At 36.7% G+C, this 24,346-nt stretch overlaps 1 protein-coding gene across 1 annotated transcript; it reads left to right on the top strand.

The window, feature by feature from the left end:
• Positions 1-4,992: 4,992 nt before the first annotated feature.
• LOC132299579 (beta-glucuronosyltransferase GlcAT14A-like) lies at positions 4,993-24,074 on the top strand. Its single transcript, XM_059796299.1, has 4 exons — positions 4,993-6,137; positions 6,275-6,350; positions 6,470-6,585; positions 23,121-24,074. The coding sequence occupies exons 1-4, from the start codon at positions 5,537-5,539 to the stop codon at positions 23,627-23,629; spliced, it is 1,302 nt and encodes a 433-aa protein (XP_059652282.1). The 5' UTR covers positions 4,993-5,536; the 3' UTR covers positions 23,630-24,074.
• Positions 24,075-24,346: the final 272 nt, after the last annotated feature.

Genomic DNA, 24,346 nt, shown 5'->3' with positions numbered 1-24,346 from the left:
CTAAATAAATTCTTATTTATAATTTCACTTTCTCTTATTCTAACATTACCTTCAAACTCAATATAAGCTTTGTCATTTTTTTTTTTTGTTAGGTAAGTAGTTAAATAAGCCTAATGTGGTTCAATCACAAATGTACACAAATTCTTATTAATTATAAAATAAGAAAGTAATAAATAAGGAAAAAAAAACTTATTTCTAATAAATCACATTATGTATTCAACCATGCTCATTTCTCTCTGTTTTCTTAATTTATTACTTGACAAATGATATACACAGAAAATTTGGTAGGCATGCAAATTTGATATTACAAATATCCAAAGATGGAATTTTGGCATAGCGGACTTGGTGTGTTCAATAATGATTTCTAAAGATGGAATTTTGGCGCCGGCTTGGTGTGATTAGGGAAATGATATTTTTGACGAATTTAATATTTGACTTAAAATTAATAGGTAAAAATATAACGTGTTATTATAAAATTTCAACTTAAATAAGTATCATTACTATACCTGTTTGTTTCCATAAAATACGTCAAATGTTTTTTTTTATTCTTCTTTTTCGTTTTCACAGTATCTTCCATGGTACTCAAATAGAAGAATTTGATTGGTAAAAAATTTAGAACAAAAACTGTAATATTTTTCAATTTTTCAATGCTTCATAATTTTTCTTTAAATTCCTCTTTTTATTTTTGTTTCTGGAATCACTTAGATCATTAGTTTTTTATCATTATACCAATGAACAAATGCCTATCTAATTATATATTAGAGATGCAATTTTAAGTATCTATGCATTAAAGATCAAGATGCAATGTGATATATATATACAATTTAATATACATGGTGATTGAAATTTTAATAACCAACAAATATATTATATTAAGATGAAACCTAAAAAATTGATTACAACTTTTCAAATAGTTAATTACCTTATATTTTAAAATGGGTCATATTATATTTACACATAAGTAGCCATATAAAATAGGTGAAGTAGTAGGTTTTTATTTGTAAGGCTAAATAGTAATAGAATTGCTACACATATCTAGGAATGTGTTTCCATTCTTTTGGAAAGCTGACCAAAATCCTTATTTATTGGGATAAGTAGCACGGAACTGCTATACATATTTAGGAAAATGTAATGTTTTCATTATTTTGGAAAGCTGACCAAAGTCCTTGTTGGAAACGGAGATATTAAAAATATAAACTTTGGATGAGAATTGGAATAGATTCCTAAGAATTTTTTGCAGATCTACAGACCAGCGCGTTCATTTTCGCAAGAAGATGAACGTGGTATATTTACTTTCTCAAATCCGTTTTCGAGTGAATGAGAAATTAGATTCAAAGTGAGGTGTTCGAAAAGCCTAAATGGAAAAAGTGTTTAAACCAATTGAAGTTTAAATAAGTCAAGCTTGGGCTTGGATTTGGGCTTGGACTTAGGCCTAATCATAAAGTCCGAATTATTCTTTTTATTAAATAGAATTTTGGATTGGGCCTATTTTTGGGTTGGGCTTATTTAAATGGGTTTCATAAATGGGTGGGTTTTTTGGGTGGTTGGTTTTTTGAATTAAAAAACACTTTTTAGTTTTTCTAAAAGGTTACACCTTTTAAATTAAAAAATCAGTTTTTAGTTTTTCTAAAGGATTACACCTTTTAAATTAAAAAATCACTTTTTAGTTTTTTCAAAGGGTTACACCTTTTTCCGAACCATCATAACCCATGGTTGCACCCACCCGAAAAGGCACCTGTCTACCTATAAATACCCCCATTTGAATCATTTGCAAATTACACTAAAATTCAGAGAATTCTTCTCTTCTTCTGAATTTTCTTCTTCCTCTTAATCTCTTTAGTCTGTGGGTTCGAACCTTAGTATTTGGGTTCGAGCCTTAGTCAGTCACTCCGAGTCCGAGTTCGAGTCAAAGAGTATTACACCGAGCCGGTTCGCCTATTCCTTTGGTTTGCAGTGCTACTACCGAAGGAAGACAAGTCATTGTATCTTAGGAGATAGACGCCACTGAGTCCGTTAGCACCATAGCGAGGCAAATCTGCCTTAAGGAATAGAATCAAATTATAACCTCGACTTTTGATTAGGTTCTTTTATTTTATAGGTTTTATTTTATTATATTAAATTATATATTATAATAAATTATATATATATATACATTATATAATACTATAATATATTGTACAGTTAAATCATATTTTGAACAATAATTCCTATTTATTGGGATAACTACAATCCCTTCATTTGGTATAGGGTCTATGGATGATGGACATGTATTTGTGATTGGACCACGTAATCAATTGGACTTGTGTGAAGTTTGGAGCCATAGTTGGCAACCACTTAAAACTAATTAAACCAAGAGAAATGCCAAAAGACTCGATTACTGTTCACCCGGGAAAAAAAAAACTAACACACACTTGTCAAATGTAGATTGGTACATCTAGGCAGTGACTTTTTGGCCTTTTCTTCACGTAACTTTCCTCTCTCTCCCTTCTCCTTCCTCCCTCCAGACCTTTCCACCGCCGCCGACCTCGGTCAAGATGAGTCCAGACGGATAGCTCAGTTCAACGGATTAACCGATGTCAACGGCGATTTCAATGAGTGACTGTATTTAGTTGGTGTTCTGCTTGTTTGGGTGGTCACCATTGGCAAGCAAGGCTGAACCCACGGGACGGCGACGATTGTTCTCTAGCGATTTGGTTATGACTGGGTTGAAGCTCCCTGGCCGGCCGGCGCCTGAAAAACTCTGGATCTAAAGGCCATGCTTTGCCGCTGCTCTCTGCATCTTCACCCAGAAAAAGCCCACGCTCCTGCGAGTAATCTGACTCGCCCTTCACGCGCCCACGCGCTCCTTCATCTGCCTATGTTTTCCAGTGATCTTCCATCTGTCGGTGTTTTCATTTTGTGTTTTTTTGTTTTTTCTGATTCTATTTATTCTATTAGTTGCATACGATTTATCAAAAAAAAAAAAAAAAACCTCCACCACCATCAATGGTTTCTCTATATCTTGAATGTGACCTTGAAAACCAAATAAGAACCCAAAAGACGCATCAGCAATATTACCAAACCCCTCTCTCTACTCACTCTCTATCTACATGATAATATAGATGCACAACAAATCTCTATATTTTTTTAGGTAATTACAAATCTCTATACATATATATATGTTTGCCTCAATGGGTTTGTTTTTGGTTGGGTTGTTGAGGTGAGATTGAAGTGGAGGCCATGGAGGGTGATGGATTGAGCTCTTTGGATTTGTAGATGGAGATCGATCGCCCCTAATTTCATCAAGGGTTTGAGAAACTGAATGGGTCTCTGTTTTTTTTTTTTTTTTTTTTTTTTTTTTTTTTTTTTTCTGACAATGAAAATGGGTCTTCGTTTCATGTACTGGTTTCTAGAGGGAGAGTTTATTGGAGAGGGATAAAGATAGTTTTGATGGAGAAAATGGGTTCACCGGTGGTCGCAGAATGTTCGCCGGAAAGATAGGTTTGTCCTGGATTGTTAGAGAGAGAAAGAGAGGAGGGAGAGAGAAGGGGCATCTGGTTCAAAAAAAAAAAAAGGGAGGAAAATTGCCACGTTGGACACCACGTATGACAGTCGGTTGGTGTCGGGTGAATAGTGGTGGTCGGGTTGTGTAGCACCGCTCATAAACCGATACTCAGTATTTATCAATTCCTTTACATAACATGTTTTGTTTTTGGAATATTAATCAACCTCAAAATAAATTAAAGTAATGAAAACTAATTGAAAAAAAACTAAAAGAATTTTCAAGGAAGAACAATGCATGATTTATATGTGTTTAATTCCCGAATGTATTTGAGTGTATATATATGTATTTGTTCTTATTTAAATTAGATTTTTACATATAAATATAGTGGTTGGTGTAAGAGGTGGAAATGATCATGGTTAGGGAGGGTGGGGTGTAAGAGATGGATAAAATATACTGATAGATTTGAAAGGAGAGGGAAGAGAAAGAAAATAAATAAAATAAAGATAATTTTATAATTTTTTTGGAAAAAATTATAAAAGTCATGCATTGATATACTTTTTTAAAGCCTTCTCTGGATTTTTTATTTTTTATCTGCTTTACTAAATCAATGCCAATACCTTTCAAGGAGTAGTCTGAGCAATTAAATTAGAAAAATTTAGTTTATCAATTTAGAGGTGCAACCCTTGTATAAAAATCCAATATAAAAACATGGGAAGGTAGGTGAGGACATACTGCTAGTCTGTTTGGTGTGGAGATCAATGGCAATCAGTCACAAAGGAGAATGATGGATTACGTTAACCATTTCTTTTCTATCAAAGTCGATTTGGAAAAAAATATATTTTCTTGCTTGCTTTTTTATACTTTCGGAAAAGTATATATTCTTACTTCTCGAACCCAATTCTTTTCATTTTTGTGAAGGACATTAAAAAAGAAGAAGAAATAATTAAAGTTTATAATGAAAATGATAGTTTTGGTATGAAAAAAGAATTTGGACGGTATGTACATACTCGAACACATCCCCTTTTGTCTCCACCTTGGACAAAAGGTGAATGATTCATTGTTAGGTAGAATTAACATCCAACCTATATATGTTCATTTATTTTTTTACTTGAATCTGACGTGAGATAAGCTCTTCCATGTTATATTATTTCTCACCAGAACTCGCAACACTTTCTAGCTTGGGCTATCCTGTTTACTCAGGGTGCAAACCCAGACTCCCTTTGAGCCGGGTGTTTAGCATGACGTTGAATTGAGAACAAGTTTTGATTTTGATACTATCTATAGTGGATGGGTACTATTAAAAAAACCTTAAACTATCCGGTATAGTTAACATCCAACCCATAAATACTCATTCATTTTTTTATCTGAATTCGATGTTGGACAAGCTATCCCTTATCACATTCTTCTCTACCAGAACTCGCAACACCTTCGTTGCAATTTGGGCCACCCTGTCTATTAGATGTGCAAACCCAGACGCCCTTCGAGTCGGGCGCTTGCCATGATACTGAATTGAGAATGAATTTGATTTTGATATCATCTATAACGGGAGTGTACTACGCTATCTGATCAAAAAAACACTTAAACTATCATGTGGCGTTAACATCCCACCCATATATATATTCTTTTTTTTTTTTTTTTTTTTCATTACATGCTTTTCCTTTTTAGACTGTAGGTATTACCCACACCATTCAAAATTTTTGTCCAGCTTTCTAAATGACATTAGTGATCAGTGTGTTACAAAATCAATCTTAAATCAACTCGTAGTTTCAGTATTGTGTCTGATGATTGTATTGAGACAGCAAAGATCTTGATAGAATCAGAGAGATTCATTTTTCACCTGGCCACCTCATATGTGACGTTAATTAGTGAGAAAACCAAAGAAAAAGAGAAGCACTTCAAAAGAGTGAGAAAACCAAAGAGAGAGGAATCTAGAGAGAGACGAACTCAGAGTGAGAAAAGCATAAAGAAAACGTAGAAAATACAGTGTCTGAAAACACGCACAAGAAAAGAAAGCCAAACGACAAATAGACCATCAAACAAACACATTACAAAATGCAAAGATCAACCCAACCACCACCGTTCGCCACCACCGCCGCCACCACCGACAACAGAACCACCACTCTCTGCTGCCTCATAGCCACCTCCATCTTCTCTCTTCTCTTCATCCTCTACCTCTCCGCCTCCCAACCACCCCCACCGCCACAACCAGACCCGTTTCTCTTCCCCAACGGCCAAGCCCAGAACCACCACCACCACTACCACCGCCTCCTCAACCACCAAATCTCCTCCGACCCATCTCCGCCCAGTCCTCCCTCCATCGCCTACCTCATATCCGGATCCACCAATGACGCGGGTCGGATCCTCCGCCTCCTACTCGCCGTATACCACCCAAGAAACCAGTATCTCCTCCACTTAGACCTCTCTGCTCCCCAAGCCGACCGCGACTTTCTCGCTCTCTTTGTCCAGTCAGTACCCGTTTTCAAAGCTGCCCAGAACGTCAATGTCATAGGCAAGGCCGATTTTGCTTACCCGAAAGGGTCGTCTTCGATTTCATCCACATTACATGGTGCTTCGATTCTTCTTCGGGTTTCTGCAAATTGGGATTGGTTCATCAATCTCTCTGCTGCTGATTACCCATTGGTCACACAAGATGGTACTCTATATATAAATATAGTGTGTATATGAAATTATTTATCGACATTGTTCTTGAATGGTGTGATTTGGGTTTCAACAGTGTCAAATTCTAGATTTTGAACTGATCTGCTGATATGGGTTTCTTTGGGTTTTCAGATCTTCTTCACATTCTGTCCTATCTGCCTAAAGATCTTAATTTTGTGAATCACACCAGTTACATTGGATGGAGAGAGTATGGACTTTGACTTGTCCAGTATATAATTCATGGAAACACACACAAAGTCACATTTAAAGTTGCAAAATTTTGATGGATGCTGTTTATGAATTTTAGTGATTTGTTTGGTGATGTAGATCTCGGAGGTTGAAGCCGATAATTGTTGATCCGGGGCTTTATCTTTCGGAGAAAAGCGAGATGTTTTATGTCACTCAAAAGAGGGAACTTCCAGATGCTTACCGGTTATTCACAGGTTAGTCTTTTAGTAGCAATTTCTTGTGTTTCTCATTGGGATGAATGCTGAGTGTCTATGTGTTAGTTTGAGTTGCGAATGCATTCATTGCAAATTATAGTTGTGAGGCAGTTATGAGGCTGATGTGCAATTATAATTAGAAATGCATTATAGAGATAATTCTTTGCAAACTTTGAAACAGTTTTAGAAGCATTTTGAACATGAAACCCTATTATTGATCAAATGTTATGTTTCCGGATAGCATAATGTATGCACTGTGAACTGCATTATTTAGATTTTACTGGGTGAGAGCAACGCAATCAAGTACTGAAAATTGAAAATATATATATTCATAACACAGAATTACTATCACTTAAAAGCATAGGTTTCACCTAAAAATGTCCAAAAATTTTAGACAAAGGGATTTGATTTATCACTTGATGCCAGACATGCTCGATGCAAGTAGTTCTAAAGAATCTAAACTGTTAGATGAAGTGGACAAATTGACATCAAAATATCTGGTTCTCTATTCTGTTTCTCTGTCCATCTTCCTCAAAGTGCCATCTCTTATGCCTCTCCAAATCATGGGCCTTCTCCTAGTAAACTGCTCAGCCATGATTTGTCAACCTCCTGATGGCAATCTAGATACCGGGTCCCTCTCTTTTCCACACACCAAGTGTATGAAAAACTTAAGCGATTATCTCTTATGCAACTAACCAACTGTAATGGCTGCAACTGCTGTCATGAGCAGTAATGCAAGAATAAATTGGTCTTGTCTATTTTAACCAACTAGTTTGTAAAAGAACCAATCATCCATTCACATTATCTCAATCCTTCCGCCTGGCTTACTTTCATTCCTGGCATGATCAATAACAACTGGTCATATGCAAAACAGTAAAACTCCTGCCTAGGTCTTTTCAGTACTAGCATAAACAATAACATCTGGTCATATGGTAAAACAGTAAAACTCTTGTGTGGGAATTTCTTTACCTGGAATTTCATCTTTTACTCATCAGTGAGAAAGTAGCCAGAGTTTTTGCTTGAGTTTGAGAGGAAATGGGAAGGGTTCTGTACTTCTGTTATAATGATTGATTTGCCCTTATCACTGAATTTAAAAATAGGGGTATTTTACGGGTAACCTTGCCTAACTATTTACATGAGCTCTGATCTAGCTCACCAAAATTGATTACTGGTCTTCTGTGCACACGAGATTGAGCACACGTGTATAAATGTGTGCATATGCACATACATAGTTTAAGGACTTTTGAACATGAACTAACAATATCAGTGTCATGAAATGGACAACATTGATTTAAAAAGTAAAGGTGATTTTGGGCCATAAAGGTTTGAATGATGGGGAAAGTAAAGTATTCTTTGTAGTTTACAGTTTTATCTTTTGATTTATTACTTTATTTAAGGGCTTAATGTCGAGTTTAAGCAAGTCTACTCCTTAAAAGCATCCCATTCCAACGAGTTTGTAGTCGGGTTTTTCTGACTTCATTTGAAAGCAATCATCTACATACTCATGAATCATTTTGGGGAAAAATACATCTCTAGTCAATTTATGCAATTGTATATTTCAGAATTTGTATTAAAGGGGAATATCAAAAGCTATCTATATACAATCAAATCTCAACAGTGTGTGTTCACTCAACATTGATAGAAGAATAGAATCCTCCCTTGATCATTTTTGTTTCCAATTAAATCAGTTTTTAGATTTAATTTGTCATTCTTTTGCTGCCTTTTTGAATTTTAAAGTGTTTATTGATAGGGATTTTTTATGTATATAGAAAATAGGATTCTCAATATTTTTATGTGCAACAAAATTTTTTATAACGCTTGATGTTTTTATAAGCTATTTATTTATTTAATGTAAGTTTGAACTATCGCTATTAAAATTCATTTCCCTCAAAAGGTCCTGTAAAATGAAATGGGGACAGTGTACCAACTCCTACCTAAACTTTGAAATCTAGGATGATACAGTAAACATACTTCAAATTTCATGAAATTCACTGCAATATTCAACCCACATATCTAAATACCATATAAAAATTACTGGAATTAAAGGACATGTCATTCATTATAAGCATCTAAACTGTCTAGTTCATAAAGCTTCACGTTCTACATGGCATAAATTTTTGAAACTACAAACCTTTACATCTAAAGTTTACAACCCCTCATATTTACATATCCATATCCAAAACTAGTTCAAACCAAAATGCATATTACATTAGTTATAGTGTACAAAAACCTCATACCTAAACATATAAATCAAGTAGGCGTACGTGCAAGAAACTTCATGTATTAAGTATTTTCCATTCTTCTTTAATGTCATCATTGGATGAAATCTGTAAATGTAATATATAGATATCATAAGCTAACACTTGTGTTACCTGGACTCACCACTGGAGGCTGAAGCCTCCGTGTCGACACAACACGGACACTGGATCTGAGTCGGATCCTTCATCCTTGCATCGGACACGGCTGATGATGAAAAATACAAAAAAAAATAAAATAAAATTGTGTGGGTTGATGCTTGTGAAGGATTAGAAAATTTTCCCATGTTTTATCTGTTAAACATGCTTCCATTAACGAGATTAGAAAGCTCAGGGCTTCAACAATGGCAGTCTGGTGCATCTTTTGAAAGGTTGAAGGCGTCGTATGCACACGCGCTGCGTTTGCAAATTTTTTTTGTGTGGGCTAAGCATGATTTCACTTGCTTGACTATTGACCAAAATGACTTTTAATACTCTTCAATGGCCACGATGATGCCACCTGTTTATTGGATATGAAGAGATGGAGATTTGGGCCTTTTAACAGAGTTATAATTAACCAAAATCACTACCTACAACTGTAAACCTGCATAATGGTTTACTGCTGTACTGCACAGTCCTTATTTTTTTTATTTAGTACTACTATATATCATCAATAAGAATCTTGAGACATTTGTTTTTGTTCTCCGCTTTGACTTTTCAAATAAGGTAAACAAATACAACAATAAAATAATATTAGTTACTATATAAATTTATATTACTCTTTCCTTTTCTATTATATTTATTTTATTTTTATTAAAAAGACTGATCTCGTCGTCTATTACACAAAAAGGGTACACTTTTTCTTTTTCTACCAAATGTCCAGGTGTTTGTGTCCAAAATTTGGACACTTTTTTAGCCGTGTCCCCGTATCCCATAACTTGAAGGATGGATGGATCCGACTTTTAGACATACACCCATGTCCGACATCCGTATCCGAGTCTAAGTAACATAGGCTAACACAACTCAGGATAGAAGTAATACGATTCTAAAATCTATCACAGCTTAATATGCTTAATAAATTTTAACATAGCATGTCATATTTAAAATATATATTGTATACAATACATTGAAAATTGTATCTCAAAGCAATACAATACATTGCTTATTATTCGAACCTTTAGAGCTCTTACTCAGGGTTCTTCATTTTCCATTAGTATTTAAATCTTTTAGGGGCTGTCACCCAGGAACCATGCTCCCCATTAACGTACAATAATCATCTTAGTGCTGTAATATGTATTCAAAACCTTTGGAGGCTATCAACCTTTCAGCCAGCGTTTTATCCCCCATTAACATATAAACCTTTTAGGGGATCTCTCCTAAGAGTCCATACTAACACACATATATATATATATATATATATATATATATATATATATTATATATACACACTATGTTACCCGGACTCGGACACGGGTGTGTGTCTAGAAGTCGGATCCATCCATCCTTCAAGTTATGGGATACGGGGACACGGCTAAAAAGTGTCCAAAATGTGGACACGAACACTTGGTAGAAAAAGAAAAAGTGTACCCTATTTATGTATTAGATGATAAGACCTCAAGTCTTTTTAATAAAAATAAAATAATTATAATAGAAAAGGAAAGAGTAATATAAATTTATATAGTAACTAATGTTATTTTATTGTTGTATTTGTTTACCTTATTTGAAAAGTCAAAGCGGAGTGCAAAAACAATGTCTCAAGATTCTTATAGATGATATAGTAGGACTAAATAAAAAAAGTAAGGATTGTGCAGTAGACCACCATGCAGGTTTACAGCTGTAGATAGTGATTTTGGTTAATTATAACTCTGTTAAAAGGCCCAAATCTTCATGTCTTCATATCCAATAAACAGGTGGCATCATTGTGGCCATTGAAGAATATTAAAAGTCATTTAAAAGTTACTTATCAAGAAAAGAGTATTAAAAGTCATTTTGTTCAATAGTCAAGCAGTGAAATCACGGCCGGCACAAAAAATTTGCAAACACAGCACATATGCATACAGTCGTCTTCAACCTTTCAAAAGACGAAATATACTACAATTGTTGAAGCACTGAGCTTTCTAATCTCGTCAATGGAAGCCTGTTTAACAGATAAAACATGGGAAAATTTTCTAATCCTTCACAAGCATCAACCCACACAATTTTTTATTTATTTTTTGTAATTTCATCCTTGCAGTTTCTAACTGGGGATGTGAAGTCGGCTGTTCCGCATCGAGGACCGTCTTTGTATATCGACGGGAAGTCCGTCGGAGTGAGGCAATCAATACTCTCATCTTGCTTGGTTGGTCGTTTTGATAAGGAAGTTGGGGGCTGTGATTGTGTGGAGGAATGGGCGGCGAAAGCATGGAATACGTCCTGTGGTGTGGGGGTTACTCCATTATCTGATTCGATGCTCCTTTTCAGGTTTCCTTCTCAGGCTGAAGCCCAATACGTGTTAAAGGAAGGACGGCGTCACTGGGGATCTGCTACTCTACGGATCGATGTGTGGTCTTTTAGGGTTGGATGTTGTGGCGCCCTTAGAGAAAAAGGACTCAAACAGATCCGGATGTTTGGGCTCCCCCTTCATCTATGGTGTCATGCCCTATTTGTTGAAGTAGGGGGAGTTATGCGGCGGATTTGTGGGAGCTGTTGCCGATGAAACCAGGGATGCCGAGAGTGTTCATATTACAGTGAGAATAGGATCGACTTGTCCGCAATTTGTGTTTATTAATGATGATACTTTCTGCTACAAAGTGGCGATTTGGGAACAAATTGCGCTGGCGTTGGTTCCCTCAACAGAGAGTATTGAAGGTGGCGATAGGCCTACTCATATACCGGTGGAAGGATGGGTACGAGGAAGATCAAGTCAACGACACGCGCCGGTTACGCGCGTCACAGCTGATAATAATTATTCTACACGTGGCGCTCATAGAGGTTCATTTCCAGATTCCACACTATCCTTATCTACAAGGGTTGGCGAGGAAGATGGGCTGGGCCACACAGATTGGCCTAAAGTTGATTCGGGCCGGAGGGGTTATGGGCAAAGTAAAGCGTTAAGGTTCAAGCCCGATTTTGGGCCTAAGCCAGCCGATACTAAAAGACGGGTTATTAGAGGACCAAACTCAGTTTCTGTTTCAGTTCTTAATGACCCAGATCCAAGGAAAGGCCAGGTTAAACCTCAAGCCCAAAATCAAACTCTCTCCTCTTCTTCATTTCAGTGTCGGACTGAGAAAGAAAAGTGGAGACAACCGGTTGTTTCAGCTAGTCGACAAGGTACTCGATGGACTCGTACTGAAAAACAGAAATGGGTAGCATGCTCTCCTTCTCCTTCTCCAGGTTTGACCCCTATCTCTCATCCTAAGAGCTCATCTTCTACCCCTTCTTCGAGTAAGGTGCTGGGAAATGGTGAAGGTGGAGTGGAGGATCGTTTGGATCAAAAGAGAGGTTTTTCTAAAGCTATTGTACCATGGGATGCAGAATCACCGTCTTCAATGTCCAAGTCCGGAAGTATTGATTGTTCCAACGGGGTGATAGTTTGTGTTGGTTGAGACCTTCATTTTAAGCTGAAAGATGATTTAGCCGTGACTTTACTTAATGAACTTGAGCTCTATGTTGCTCTAAAAGGCTTAACTGGTCTACCCTCCGTGATTGGGACCAATTCTACCCATGATTTAATGAAATTTTTTATGGATGACACTGGAACAGAATTGAATTTGCAATTAAACTTGTATCAGAACAGTGCTGAAAGCAAAGGGGAGGATTTGATGATCAGTCTCAACAGATTTGTCCTCTTGCCTGGGATGTTGATCAATCTGATGTGGACATTATGGAACCCTTAGCAACTGTGCACCCTGATTGCTTAGAGATAGTTAACGATATGGGTATGGACTGGGTGTTGGATAATATTGGCGAGGTCAGCGAAGCTTTGGGTGTCTCCTCGGAAGGAGATGATGATCGAACACAAATTATTCTTCATGATATTGTGGCAGGAAACAATAATGTAGAGACCTTTAAAAGCACAAAAAAAGTTAAAAATAAGAAACATGCACATCGGAAAGGTGATCAGTAGGTTAAGAACCTTATTTCCAATATCAATTACGAAGGGAAGGATGGGGTGAATAAAGAAAGGAGAAGGACTAGTAGTGGGAAGCAGGGAGGAGGGGCACTAATTATCTTTGGTTCTCAATGAAGATACGCATTATTACATGGAACGTCCGTGGATTAAATGATCTGGACAAAAGAAAGGTGGTTAAAGTTGCTTTGAAGAAGTGGAATGCCCATGTTATTTGTTTGCAAGAACCCAAGTTGGCTTCTATTTGTGATGCCGTGGTTAGAAGCCTTTGGGGAAGTAGGTTCATGGATTGGGAAGCTTTGAACGCCTATGGTATATCAGGCGGTATTCTTATTATGTGGGATCGTAGATGGATGTCTAGAACGAATATTTGGAAAGGGCTATTTTCTGTCTTGCGTGTTTCAGATGGAAGATGATAACTTCAGTTGGGTATTTTCTGGAGTTTATGGACCCGTTATTGATTGTGTTAGACCTGTTTTTTGGCAAAAACTCAGTTACATTAAGGAATTGTGGCCGTTGCCTTGGTGATTAGGAAGGGATTTCAATTCTGTTCGGTCTCCATTTGAAAGATCCACAGGGGGGAGATGGTCTTCAGAGATGATCCAGTTCTCTGCCTTTATTGATGGTCACCTTCTTATTGACTTGCCTTTGGAAGGGGCAACTTTCACTTGGTCTAGTGGCAGAGACCCAATTACTTTATCGAGGCTTGATAGATTCTTGATTTCTGGAGATTGGGAGGAGAAGTTTCCGGATGTCACTCAGTTAGCTTTGGTTCGAGTCACATCTGATCATGTGCCCTTCATAGTTGTCAAAGGCGCCGGAGGCGCAAGGCGCCTCCAGGCGCCATCACATCGCCTCTATTGACTTAAGGCGCTTGGGTTAATGAAGGCGTGCGCCTTTACTTCAAAGGCGCCAGGCGAAAGGCTCTCTAAAGGCGCGCCTGATTGGTTTTGTATTATTTTGTTTGTTTATTCTTTGTTTATTTGTTATATTGTTATTGTTTTTATTATATTATTATTTTATTAGTTAAAACATGATAGTTACAAGTTACAACATAAGAAAAAACAAAAAAGAGAACAAAAAAGTAAACAAAGAAGACAGAGGCAGTCAGCGACGAGGACGACTTGGACAACTTGGTCTAGGAAGCCGAATCTGCGTTGGATTTGTCGGATCTGCGTCGGCGACTCTGCCGGTAAGTTCTCCAACTTCTCTTCTTCTTCTCTCCTCCTCCTCCTCTTCTTCTTCTCTCCTCCTAGGCTCCTTCTCTTCTCGGATCTCGGAAGCTGGATCAGTTTTTTTTTTTTTTCCTCTATTCTTCTTCTTCTTTTCTTCTCTCGGCCGAGTCGAGTTTGGCAGATTTTTTTTTTTTTTTTTTTTTTTTCTTCTTTTTATTTTTTATGTATTTATTTTTTCTCGAGTCTGGAGACTCTGGAGCATAGTTGTTGCATTGTTGCTATTTTTTATCTTGATCTTGTGCTATTTTATTTTAATCTTAAAATAACAGTTGCTATTTTTTTTTTTTTTTTTTAGTGAACTTTTGTTTTATTTATTTTTTATTTTATTTGTTGAGTTTATCAGTGAGCTTTTCCCTTGAAACTTGCAGCATCTTAAAAGTCTTTTTTTTTTTGGGTTTCATAACATGATCAATAGATTTTCTATTATTCAATAGGGGATGAATACTGAAAATTTTAAAGAGCTAAATTTTATACGATGGTGCAAATGGTGAAATTTGCATTAGTGAAGTTACTGTGATTTAAAATCTTACAAAATTTAAAGTGATAATGATTTTCGTGATATTTAAAATACATTATAAAATGCACTGAAGCATGAATTTAAAATACATTATCAAATACACTTTTTTTATTATTCACTGTTGAACTTAATTACTTGATTTAGTTGGCTTTGACATCTTTATGTTGAATATTGAACTTAAGTAATTCATTTAGTTGACTTTTGCATTTTTATATATACTATTACATCTTTAATTCTTTATTAGGTGGGTTTTTTTTTTTTTTTTAACGTGCGCCTTGCTTGAGTCGGGCGCGCGCCTCGCCTTGCGCCTCAGGCTCCAGGAGGCATTTGCGCTTTTGTGCGCCTTGAGCCTTTAACAACTATGGTGCCCTTAGTTCTTGATTGTGGAGGCATGAGATCTAGACGGACTCCATTTCGTTTCGAAAATATGTGGTTGAGAGCTGAGGACTTCCAAAGGAAGGTCCAGTCCTGGTGGGAAGAAACAACGCTTACTGGCTCTAATAGCTATGTGCTTGCTAAGAAGTTTCAGACTCTCAAATCTGAGCTTAAGAAATGGAATAAAGAAGTGTTTGGGAATCTTGAATGGAAGAAAAATAGAGTCCTGGCTGATATCGCTGATCTTAATCTTCTTGATGAGACAGGGCAAGATACGGATTCTATTCGCTCTAGAAGAGTGTCTTGTCAGGCGACTTTTGCTGAGATTGCTACTATGGAGGAGATATCGTGGCGTCAGAAATCTCGGGCTTTGTGGCTTAAAGAAGGTGACCGTAATACTAAATTCTTTCACAGACTTGCTAACGCTCGTAGAAGATACAATAATATTGGGCGTATTCGTGTGAATGGTTCAGAGCTGTGGAAAGAAGATGAGGTGCGTGGGGGTATTGTTTCTTTTTATCAGCAGCTCTATACTGAGACTTTGGAATGGAGACCAAAACTTGATGGTTTGCACTTCAATGCTATTTCTACGTTGGATAGTGATATGCTTGAGGTTCCTTTCTCTGAAGAGGAAGTTCTTGAGGCGTTATCCAGTTGTAATGGTGATAAAGCTCTAGGGCCAGATGGATTCTATGCGGTTTCTTAAAGAGAGTTGGAAGGTGGTGCGTAATGAGGTAATGGGCACTTTTCAGGAATTTTATTCTCATGGCACATTCGAGAAATCATTAAACGCATCTTTTATTGCTCTTATTCCTAAGAAGAGCAATGCCTCTGACATTAAGGACTTTCGGCCAATCAGTTTAGTGGGGTGTATGTATAAGCTTATTGCCAAGGTCCTTGTTCTTAGAATGCGGAATGTTTTGGATGGAATCATCTTAGAGTCACAAAATGCTTTTGTTGGTGGTAGACAGATTTTAGATTCTATTCTTATTGCAGGAGAATGTGTCGATTCCAGGTTGAAGAGTGAAGTTCCTGGTGTTTTATGCAAACTGGATATCGAGAAAGCTTATGATCACGTGAATTGGAAATTTCTTCTTTATTTGCTTCGGAGAATGGGGTTCGGAGATCGATGGATAAAATGGATTGAATCTTGCATCTCATCAGTTATGTTCTCTGTGCTTGTGAATGGCTCTCCTGCTGGTTTTTTCCGAGTTCGCGTGGTTTAAGACAAGGAGATCCTTTGTCGTCTTTTCTTTTTCTTATTGTCATGGAGGGATTGAGTAAATTAATGAAAAAGGCAGAGAATCTGGGTTACATAAGGGGGTTCACTGTTGGCAGAGATGTTGCTAACCAGATTGAGATATCCCATTTGTTGTTTGCAGATGATACCCTGGTTTTCTGTGATGCTGATGTTTCCCAACTCAGGTATTTGAGGTGCATTCTTACATGCTTCCAAGCAGTGTCTGGTCTTAAAATTAATGTTGGAAAGAGTGTGTTTGCCCCAGTGGGGGAGGTCTCTAATATTTCCACTTTAGCTGCTGTTCTTGGATGTGGAGTGGGTGCCTTTCCACTCCCGGCTTACCTTTAGGAATCTCCTCCAGGATAGTGGGGACTTGGGATCCGGTGATTAACAGGTATGAAAAAAGATTGGCGGGGTGGAAAACAGTATCTTTCAAAAGGGGGGAAGGTCACTCTTATTAAGAGCACTTTCTCGTCCCTTCCCACATATTTCTTATCTCTGTTTCAGATCCCGTATTCTGTTGCTGAACGAATTGAAAAAATTCAGAGAGACTTTCTTTGGGGTGGAAAAGGAGAGGAGTTTAAGTATCATATTGTTAATTGGGAGCAGGTTTGCAAACTGTTGAAGTTTGGCGATTTAGGTATCCGAAAGTTAGTCCCTTTCAATAGAGCTTTGTTGGGGAAGTGGTTATGGAGATTCGGTAAAGAACGCCATCGACAATGGAGAAGAGTTATCTCGTGTCGTTTTGGGGAAGAGAGTGGAGGTTGGTCCTCTCGTCCTATTTCTATTACAGGGGGCATTGGCGTTTAGAAGTTCATTCGGAAAGGTTGGGATGTGTTTTCCACCCATATTCGGTTTAAGGTTCGTAATGGTATGTATGTTAGATTTTGGGAAGACTTATGGTATGGTGATCAGTTGTTGTCTCTTTTTTTTCCTCGTCTCTTTAGCATTGCCGAGAATAAGCATGCTTATGTAATTGACTGTTATCATCTTGATAACAGTGGAGTTACGTGGGATGTGCGTTTTAGGCATTCCTTTCAGGATTGGGAGATAGCTGAAGTTTGCGTCTTTTTGGACCTGTTGTATAGACAGAAGGATGTTGGTAGAGCTTGTGATGATATTTTGTGGACTCCCTCTTTTCAAGGTAGATTCAAAGTTCGATCCATGTTCTTGTGTTTGTCTAATTTTATTGGATATGATTTCACTTGGAAGTGTATTTGGCGCTCTAAAGCTCCTCTTAGAGTTGCCTTCTTTGTTTGGACTGCTACTTGGGGAAAAATTTTAACATTGGATAATTTGCGTAAGAGAGGTAATACCATTGTTAATTGGTGTTGTCTTTGTAAAAATGATGGTGAGTCCATAGACCATCTTCTTATGCATTCTCGTGTTGCATCTGATTGCTGGAATCTCGTATTCAGTATTTTTGGCGTTCAGTGGGTAATGCCTAAGCACTCTTTCCAATTAATTAATGCTTGGAGAAGATGCCCTGTTTCTGGTCATGCTTGTGATTTTTGGAGGGTCGCCCCACATTGTGTTTGGTGGTGTATTTGGAGAGAGAGAAATAACAGAAACTTTGAAGGGAAGGAATTGTCTTTTGCAAACCTTAAGTCTTTTATCCTACGCTCTCTTTTTTGTTATGTCAAAGGCAGCGCTTGCTCCTCGATTGATGACTTTTTTGTTCTATTGGACTCTATTGGTCCATAGGTTTGGCTTTTGCTCTTTCGTTTTTGTGTATTAGGGACGTGTTCCCCTTTTGAATGTTTTTCTAATATATTTTTACTTATCAAAATTTTTTTTTTTTTGTAATTTCATCATCGGCTGTGTCCGATGCAAGGATGAAGGATCCGACTCAGATATAACGTGTCGTGTCGACATAGACACTTCAGCCTCCAGTGGCGAGTTCAGGTAACACAGTATATATATATATATATATCTTTTAGGGACTGTACATCCCAACCTTCTAGGGTGACTTCCTTAAAAGGCCATACTCTCATAACATATAAACTTTTTAGGAGTTCTCACTTGGGTTGTACCCCAATTAACGTAGAAAGATTCTTTCAAAACCACAACCTGTACAATTCGTGATACCGATGCCTCTCAATTTCACTTCTTGTCGCCTAAGGTTCATACTTGTCTTTATTTCAAAATTTCAAGAAATCTTAAATAATTTCCACTTCATTTCAATCAATAAGTATGTACTACAATTTTTCAAACACAATAATTATTTTTCACAAATCATGATCAAAATAAATTACTGAAAAAAAATCTAAAATATATTCAATAACACATATATAATTTTTTTTTAATTTATCATAGGCATGTCTTACATCTCAATATTTAATTAGTCAATAATTATATTGATGATGATCTAAAACCATATATTCAACAACTCAAATTAACAGACAATAATGAAAAAAAAAAAAATTATGCATGAAAATTTAACAGGATAAGTATATATAATTTAGAGAACAAAAGACCATTTATAAAATTCTTTTGCATTGGAAATTGATGTTTTCATCCTTATTTCCTTTGTTTTTCTAGAGGGTATGCCCTGTTCTCTTTTGTACCTTGATACTCTAGAATAGTGAATTCCTTACCTCAGAAGTCCTATGAAAATCCCAGCAAGATTTTTCTTCCCTCTCTTTTTTTTTTTTTTTTTTTTTCTCCTGAACCCCCCTCCCCCCAAATATTTACTCCTTTAGGTTACTATTCTTTTTTATTCCATTTTGGTTCACAATTTGCTTCCTTGTCTTCTGTTCTCTCTTTTTGATTTTATTTTATTGTCACTCACTCTCTCATTAAGTCGGTTTGGCTAACTCTTCTCTAACAAGCATCATGCATATATTATAATATCACACACACACACCCACACACACACACACATGTCATTATATTACATACACGCATGTCTAATAGTTATGGAGGTCTCCGCTTGTACATTCATAATGAATATTTTAATAAATCTTCATAATCTTCCATACTTACAATCACGGAACTTGTGTTCTTTTTTTATCATAAGTGGCAAATTTCATTTTATTGATAATGCCAGACCTCTTTGTTTTTAACACCTCAGCTTTACATATTTTCTACAATCACTAACCACATCATTGCTTTCTTTTAATCCCCTAAACTTTTAAATTTTCTACACATCATTGCTTTCTTTTAATTCCCTAAACTTTTATATTTTCTACTTTTTACCACCACTAATCTATTCCTTCGTCGCCTATGAGTCCTTTATTTGCAATAGTTTATCATTTCCACCACAATTGATTGCTTTTATCTCTTCCTTTTTAATTCCACTGTTTTCTTCATTCTACTTGTTATCCAAATCCACTTGAACTTATAAATTTCAGCCAAACACAATAATTTTCCTTTCAGTCCCAAATATAAAAAAATATGATGTTTGGGTTAACTAATAAATTTTATTAAATACTGTGACATATATTGACGTTTCTAAAATTTGTATACTTATCTTTCTCACTAGGTTTAATTAAACTCTTTATTCAATTTTAATAGATTTCAAATTTACAAATTAACTAAGAACCTCATGCTATCAAGTAAACCATTTGTATTGAAATTCAGAATATTACGTCAATTCTTCAATCAGAATAATAATTGGTATGGTGTGGAAATATAAGAGTGCTTAAACAAACTTTATGACATTAAGTAGTACAAAAATATATTGAGTTTATGCTAGGAAAATAAACAAAAAGGTTACTCTTTACTCAGGCAATTGATAGGAACTATGTTATGTATCTGTGTCTTACATCCCTAATTGCAAATTTTAGGATACGGGGACTCAGCTTGGAATGTGTCCAAAACTTAGATACGGGTATGTGTACACGTTTTGCATACTTCTCTACTTAAAAGTGTAATGTATCATAATATTAATTTTTAAAATACTCAATATTAATTTAAATCAAATGAAACAAAATGGGAAATAATTATAAAAGAAGAAAGATTCCACCTATCTCATAAGTAGGGAACACTTATTCACTATCAAAATTGAGCAACTTTTCTTCTTCTGTCATCATAATTAAAGGATCTAGGTGTCCGATTTGGGTACTTGTATCAAACACATATTTCATACTCATGTCCATGTCATGTCGTGTTGACAAAGAACATTGAGATAAATAGGAGAGTCCAGGTAACTGAGGATAGGAATGTTTATTGAAAAGAAGGAAGAATTGCATATGGTTCTTATTGGCTTGAAAAAAATAATAAGATGGAATCTCTAGGTAGATAGTGCGTTTGACACAATTGGGAGAGTTCTTATGCAGTCCTCTTATTTGCAGATGATCTCATTGTCAGGATCCACCTCACACTGACTGCAGAAATTGTCTGACCCTTTTGGCGTTACTGGTTTTAAAATTTGTCTACGCATATAGGAGGCATCCCCAGTTATAAATGCCAACAACTTTTCCCCCCAAGCAATGCAGGACGTCAGAATCATTGCTTTCTATTTTCAAATGTGGATTGGTGAGAATGAGACATTTTAAGGTGCTTGTTTTATATATTGAAGCATGAGGTTAAATGAGAGTTTAGGAAAGAGCGGATTGATTCTGGCAGTGAATTGGTGGAATCCTGAGATGAGATGGGCTGGTTGAAAGAGACAGTAGACTCAAAAGGGTTGACTCACTTTCACTAAACCCTTCTAGCTTGAGAAGATATTTATGTCCCATTTCCTATCCCAACTTTAATTGAGAGAAGGCTAAAGAAGCTCCATACGGAATTTCATGGGTATCAATGGTCTTGCTGATGAGTTTATGTATCATTTAGTAGATTTGAAACAATTTGTTCCCAATCAAGTTAGAAAGATGTACAACTGGGTAGAAGGTGAGAGATGGTCGGAGCATTGATCAATCTACTTGTAATGGATAAGTGTGTCAATGTAGCATATACTACCTCTATCCCATATTAGTAGTCCATTTTCCTTTTTATGGATGTCCCAAATTAGTTGTCATTTGAAAAGTCAAAGAAAAATATATCTATCTTTCCATGATTACCCTTTAAGTTTTCTAAATTCTTACAATTTGATAATGTACAAATTTAAACATAAAAGGACAATGCGTTAATTGCATGTCCCTTTAAAAACTTATAATACCAAAGGTGGACATCTAATATGGGACGAAGGGAGTAGCATACCATCTCAAGATCACAGAGGGAGGGTGGTTTGGAATCTCCTGCCTAGTAGGGTGTGCAGGACTGGCAGTAGAGTTGTTGGAGGCTTTCTTTTTATTTATTTTATTTACCTCTTTCTTCTTGTTTAAGTGGGGAGAGGGACTTGAGGATTCAACCTGATGGGTGGCCACAAAGAGCGGTGAATTAAAGGTGCTGTTGTTATGTAGGGTGTTGATTGCTGGGGGTCCCTAATTTACCTTTGCTACGCTATTTGGTGCACCTGGCCAGAAAAGACTTTGACAATCAATAATATTGTGAGGAGCTGTTAAGTCCTCCTGAATTGGTGCTGTATGTGAAAAACTTAAATGCAGAATTAGTGAACTACTTATTGATCCACTGCTTGGTAGCTATGGACTTGTGGGCACTTTCTTATTCCTTTTTGGGGTACACTAGATTATGCCTTCCTCTGCTTTAACCTTTAAGTAGTTGGGGCATGAAGGGGCCCCAGGGGGTAGGGGGATTGAGCAGGAGGTGGCACCTTACGCTTGTGGTGGTGTATTTGGTGAAACAAGCATTACTTTAAAGGGACAAAATTTTCTCTTTTATAGCGTAAAGATATAGTTGAGTACAGTTCTTTTTTGCGCCTTGTTCTCTTGGCAACTAGGGGCAGTAGGAGTGGGGTCAATTTTTGAGATGAAGGTGGAGTACACATGAAGACATGCGCTCTTTGAAGACCTAATGGAGCTGTTTTTATGATTTTGAATCATGCATGATTGAGGGTGATATGAATATCGAGTTGCAAACCGTGGGATTTTGAGATTGCAATCTGTTGGATTGTGGTTACAACCACCTTAAGAGGGATATTTCTGACTTATATGATTCTTTAGAGTTGATGTGTGTTGAATCCCTGGTTGGCCAATGAGAACAGATTTTCTTGCTGACATGGAGCAATTCTATTTCCTATATTAGTGATTGTTTCTACCCTCCTTCAAAGTTTGTGGGGCAGGTTTTGTTGCATCTTCTGATAGTAGTAGTAGTAGTTGTTGTTGTTCTTCTTCTTCTTCTTTTATTTATTTATTTATTTATTTATTATTATTATTATTATTATTATTTTTTCTGTGTGTTTGGTACTGTTATTGATTTTGTTTTGTGAACTTAAAAGGGATTCTTATCCATCATTGTGTACATTATTTTTTCTTCTATGCGGGTTCTAACTAAAAGTTTCAACTTAATTCTAATTGCTTTTGGAAATGTATGGGCCAAAATACTTGACTTTGTCTTGCATGTGGAGCCAAATGTAATGGAATCCAAAGTTGAAAGTTTACATTTGAGGTCCATATGAATAAATTTAGGTGCCTTTTAGATTTACATTCATGTATAGTTTAAGGGCAGATCATGACGGACCCAAGCCCAAGTATGAAATGCTTATTCTTCAATTCGTTCTATGATGAATATGTAGAATAGTATATCCGCTAGTAGCTAGTCTGAATTTCTGCAGCTTTCTGCGCCTTGCTTTATGATTATTTTACTTTTTATCCCGGACATTACACACATGCAAACCTATCATAGTCTGTTGCTCAGTGTTAATGTCATCCTGATAGTATTTATTCAGTACGTTTTGCAACATTTAATATCGGAAGACTATAATCTTAGGATAAAATCAACAAGTTCAGAGAACTGACAATAATGTATCCTTCGTGTGCAGGTTCATCAACTGCTATTTTGAGTCGCAAGTTTGTTGATTTCTGCATCTTGGGTACAGACAACCTTCCGAGGACTCTACTCTTATACCTAGCAAACACGCCTTCGTCTCATTCTGTTTACTTCCCTACCATTTTATGTAATTCTCGACAGTTCAATAGAACAATTGTAAACCACGGTCTGCAGTTTTCTTCCTTTGACACCAAACAGAAGCCCCTCCATCTCAACTCCAATGACTTTGATGACCTGATCAAGAGCGGAGTGGCTTTTGCCTCGCCATTTCTCCCAGATGACCCAGTGCTTAACCGCATTGACCAAGAAGTTTTGGGCCGTGGTCCTGGAAAACCAGTGCCTGGGGGTTGGTGTTTAGGTGAACCAGGTAATGAGACGTGCACTGTTTGGGGAGATGCTGATATATTGAGGCCTGGACCTGGGGCAAAAAGGCTTGAAAAGCGTGTTTTTGCATTACTCTCGAATGGGACATTTCAGTCTCATCAATGTGCAATTAACTGATTCCCCTCAAGACCAAAAGGGGGGACACAAATTAAAAGAGGGGATGAAAAAAAAGAAAGAAATCACTGCTTTTCAATGTGATTTTAGGTGATCTCCCCTTTCAAAACCAGAAGAGGGGGAGGGGGAGGGGGAGGGGGAGGAGAAAGAAGGGCAAAGAATGACCTGCCACAAGTTGCCCATTAACCATTTCGATTTTGAAAATTTGTTACCTATTAACTTTATAACTTGTAATTGTTGTATTATTAGTATTATTTTTTCATCGGCAAGAAACTCACACGCCCATTTGTCCTATTGGACTTTAAACCCGCACCTTTTCATTTTGAAAGGCAGAAGAGATACCACAATGAGGGCTTTGGTTGTAATTGTTTTATCATTACAAATTGAAGTGGAGTTTGTTGCAAATTGAATTGTGGTTAATTAAGAATATATTGGTTTTTTTTCCTTCTGTACTTCACTTGTCTTTTTGTGTAAACATGGATGTCATGTTCTTGAGATTTTCATGATCAGTGGAATTGTATCTCCTTTGTTACATATGCATGGCCCATCTCTTGGATTTTGTGTCTCAAAGTTCTATCGTGGCAGAAAATTGATTGTAGATTGAGCATTTGGTAGACTAGTTTCTGTTTTTCTAGTGATGTCTTGGTTAAATATGTGTCAAATTTACAGTTTATCAATGAAATTGGCAGGCCTAATGTTAAAATTGTACTCCTGATCCAA

Source organism: Cornus florida, unplaced genomic scaffold (assembly GCF_030987335.1).
Source record: "Cornus florida cultivar Cherokee Brave unplaced genomic scaffold, ASM3098733v1 CherokeeBrave_3.0.0_Hap2_Chr01, whole genome shotgun sequence".
Classification (NCBI taxonomy): Eukaryota; Viridiplantae; Streptophyta; class Magnoliopsida; order Cornales; family Cornaceae; genus Cornus; species Cornus florida.
Note: the sequence above shows the minus strand (reverse complement) of the source record. Positions and strands in the feature narration are given on the sequence as shown.

Excerpts from the sequence above, each read along its gene's own strand:
- LOC132299579 (XM_059796299.1), top strand. The coding sequence starts at position 5,537 with ATGCAAAGATCAACCCAACCACCACCGTTCGCCACCACCGCCGCCACC. Across the intron at positions 6,138-6,274 it reads CCCATTGGTCACACAAGATG|ATCTTCTTCACATTCTGTCC; the intron begins GTACTCTATATA and ends TTGGGTTTTCAG. Across the intron at positions 6,586-23,120 it reads TGCTTACCGGTTATTCACAG|GTTCATCAACTGCTATTTTG; the intron begins GTTAGTCTTTTA and ends CTTCGTGTGCAG.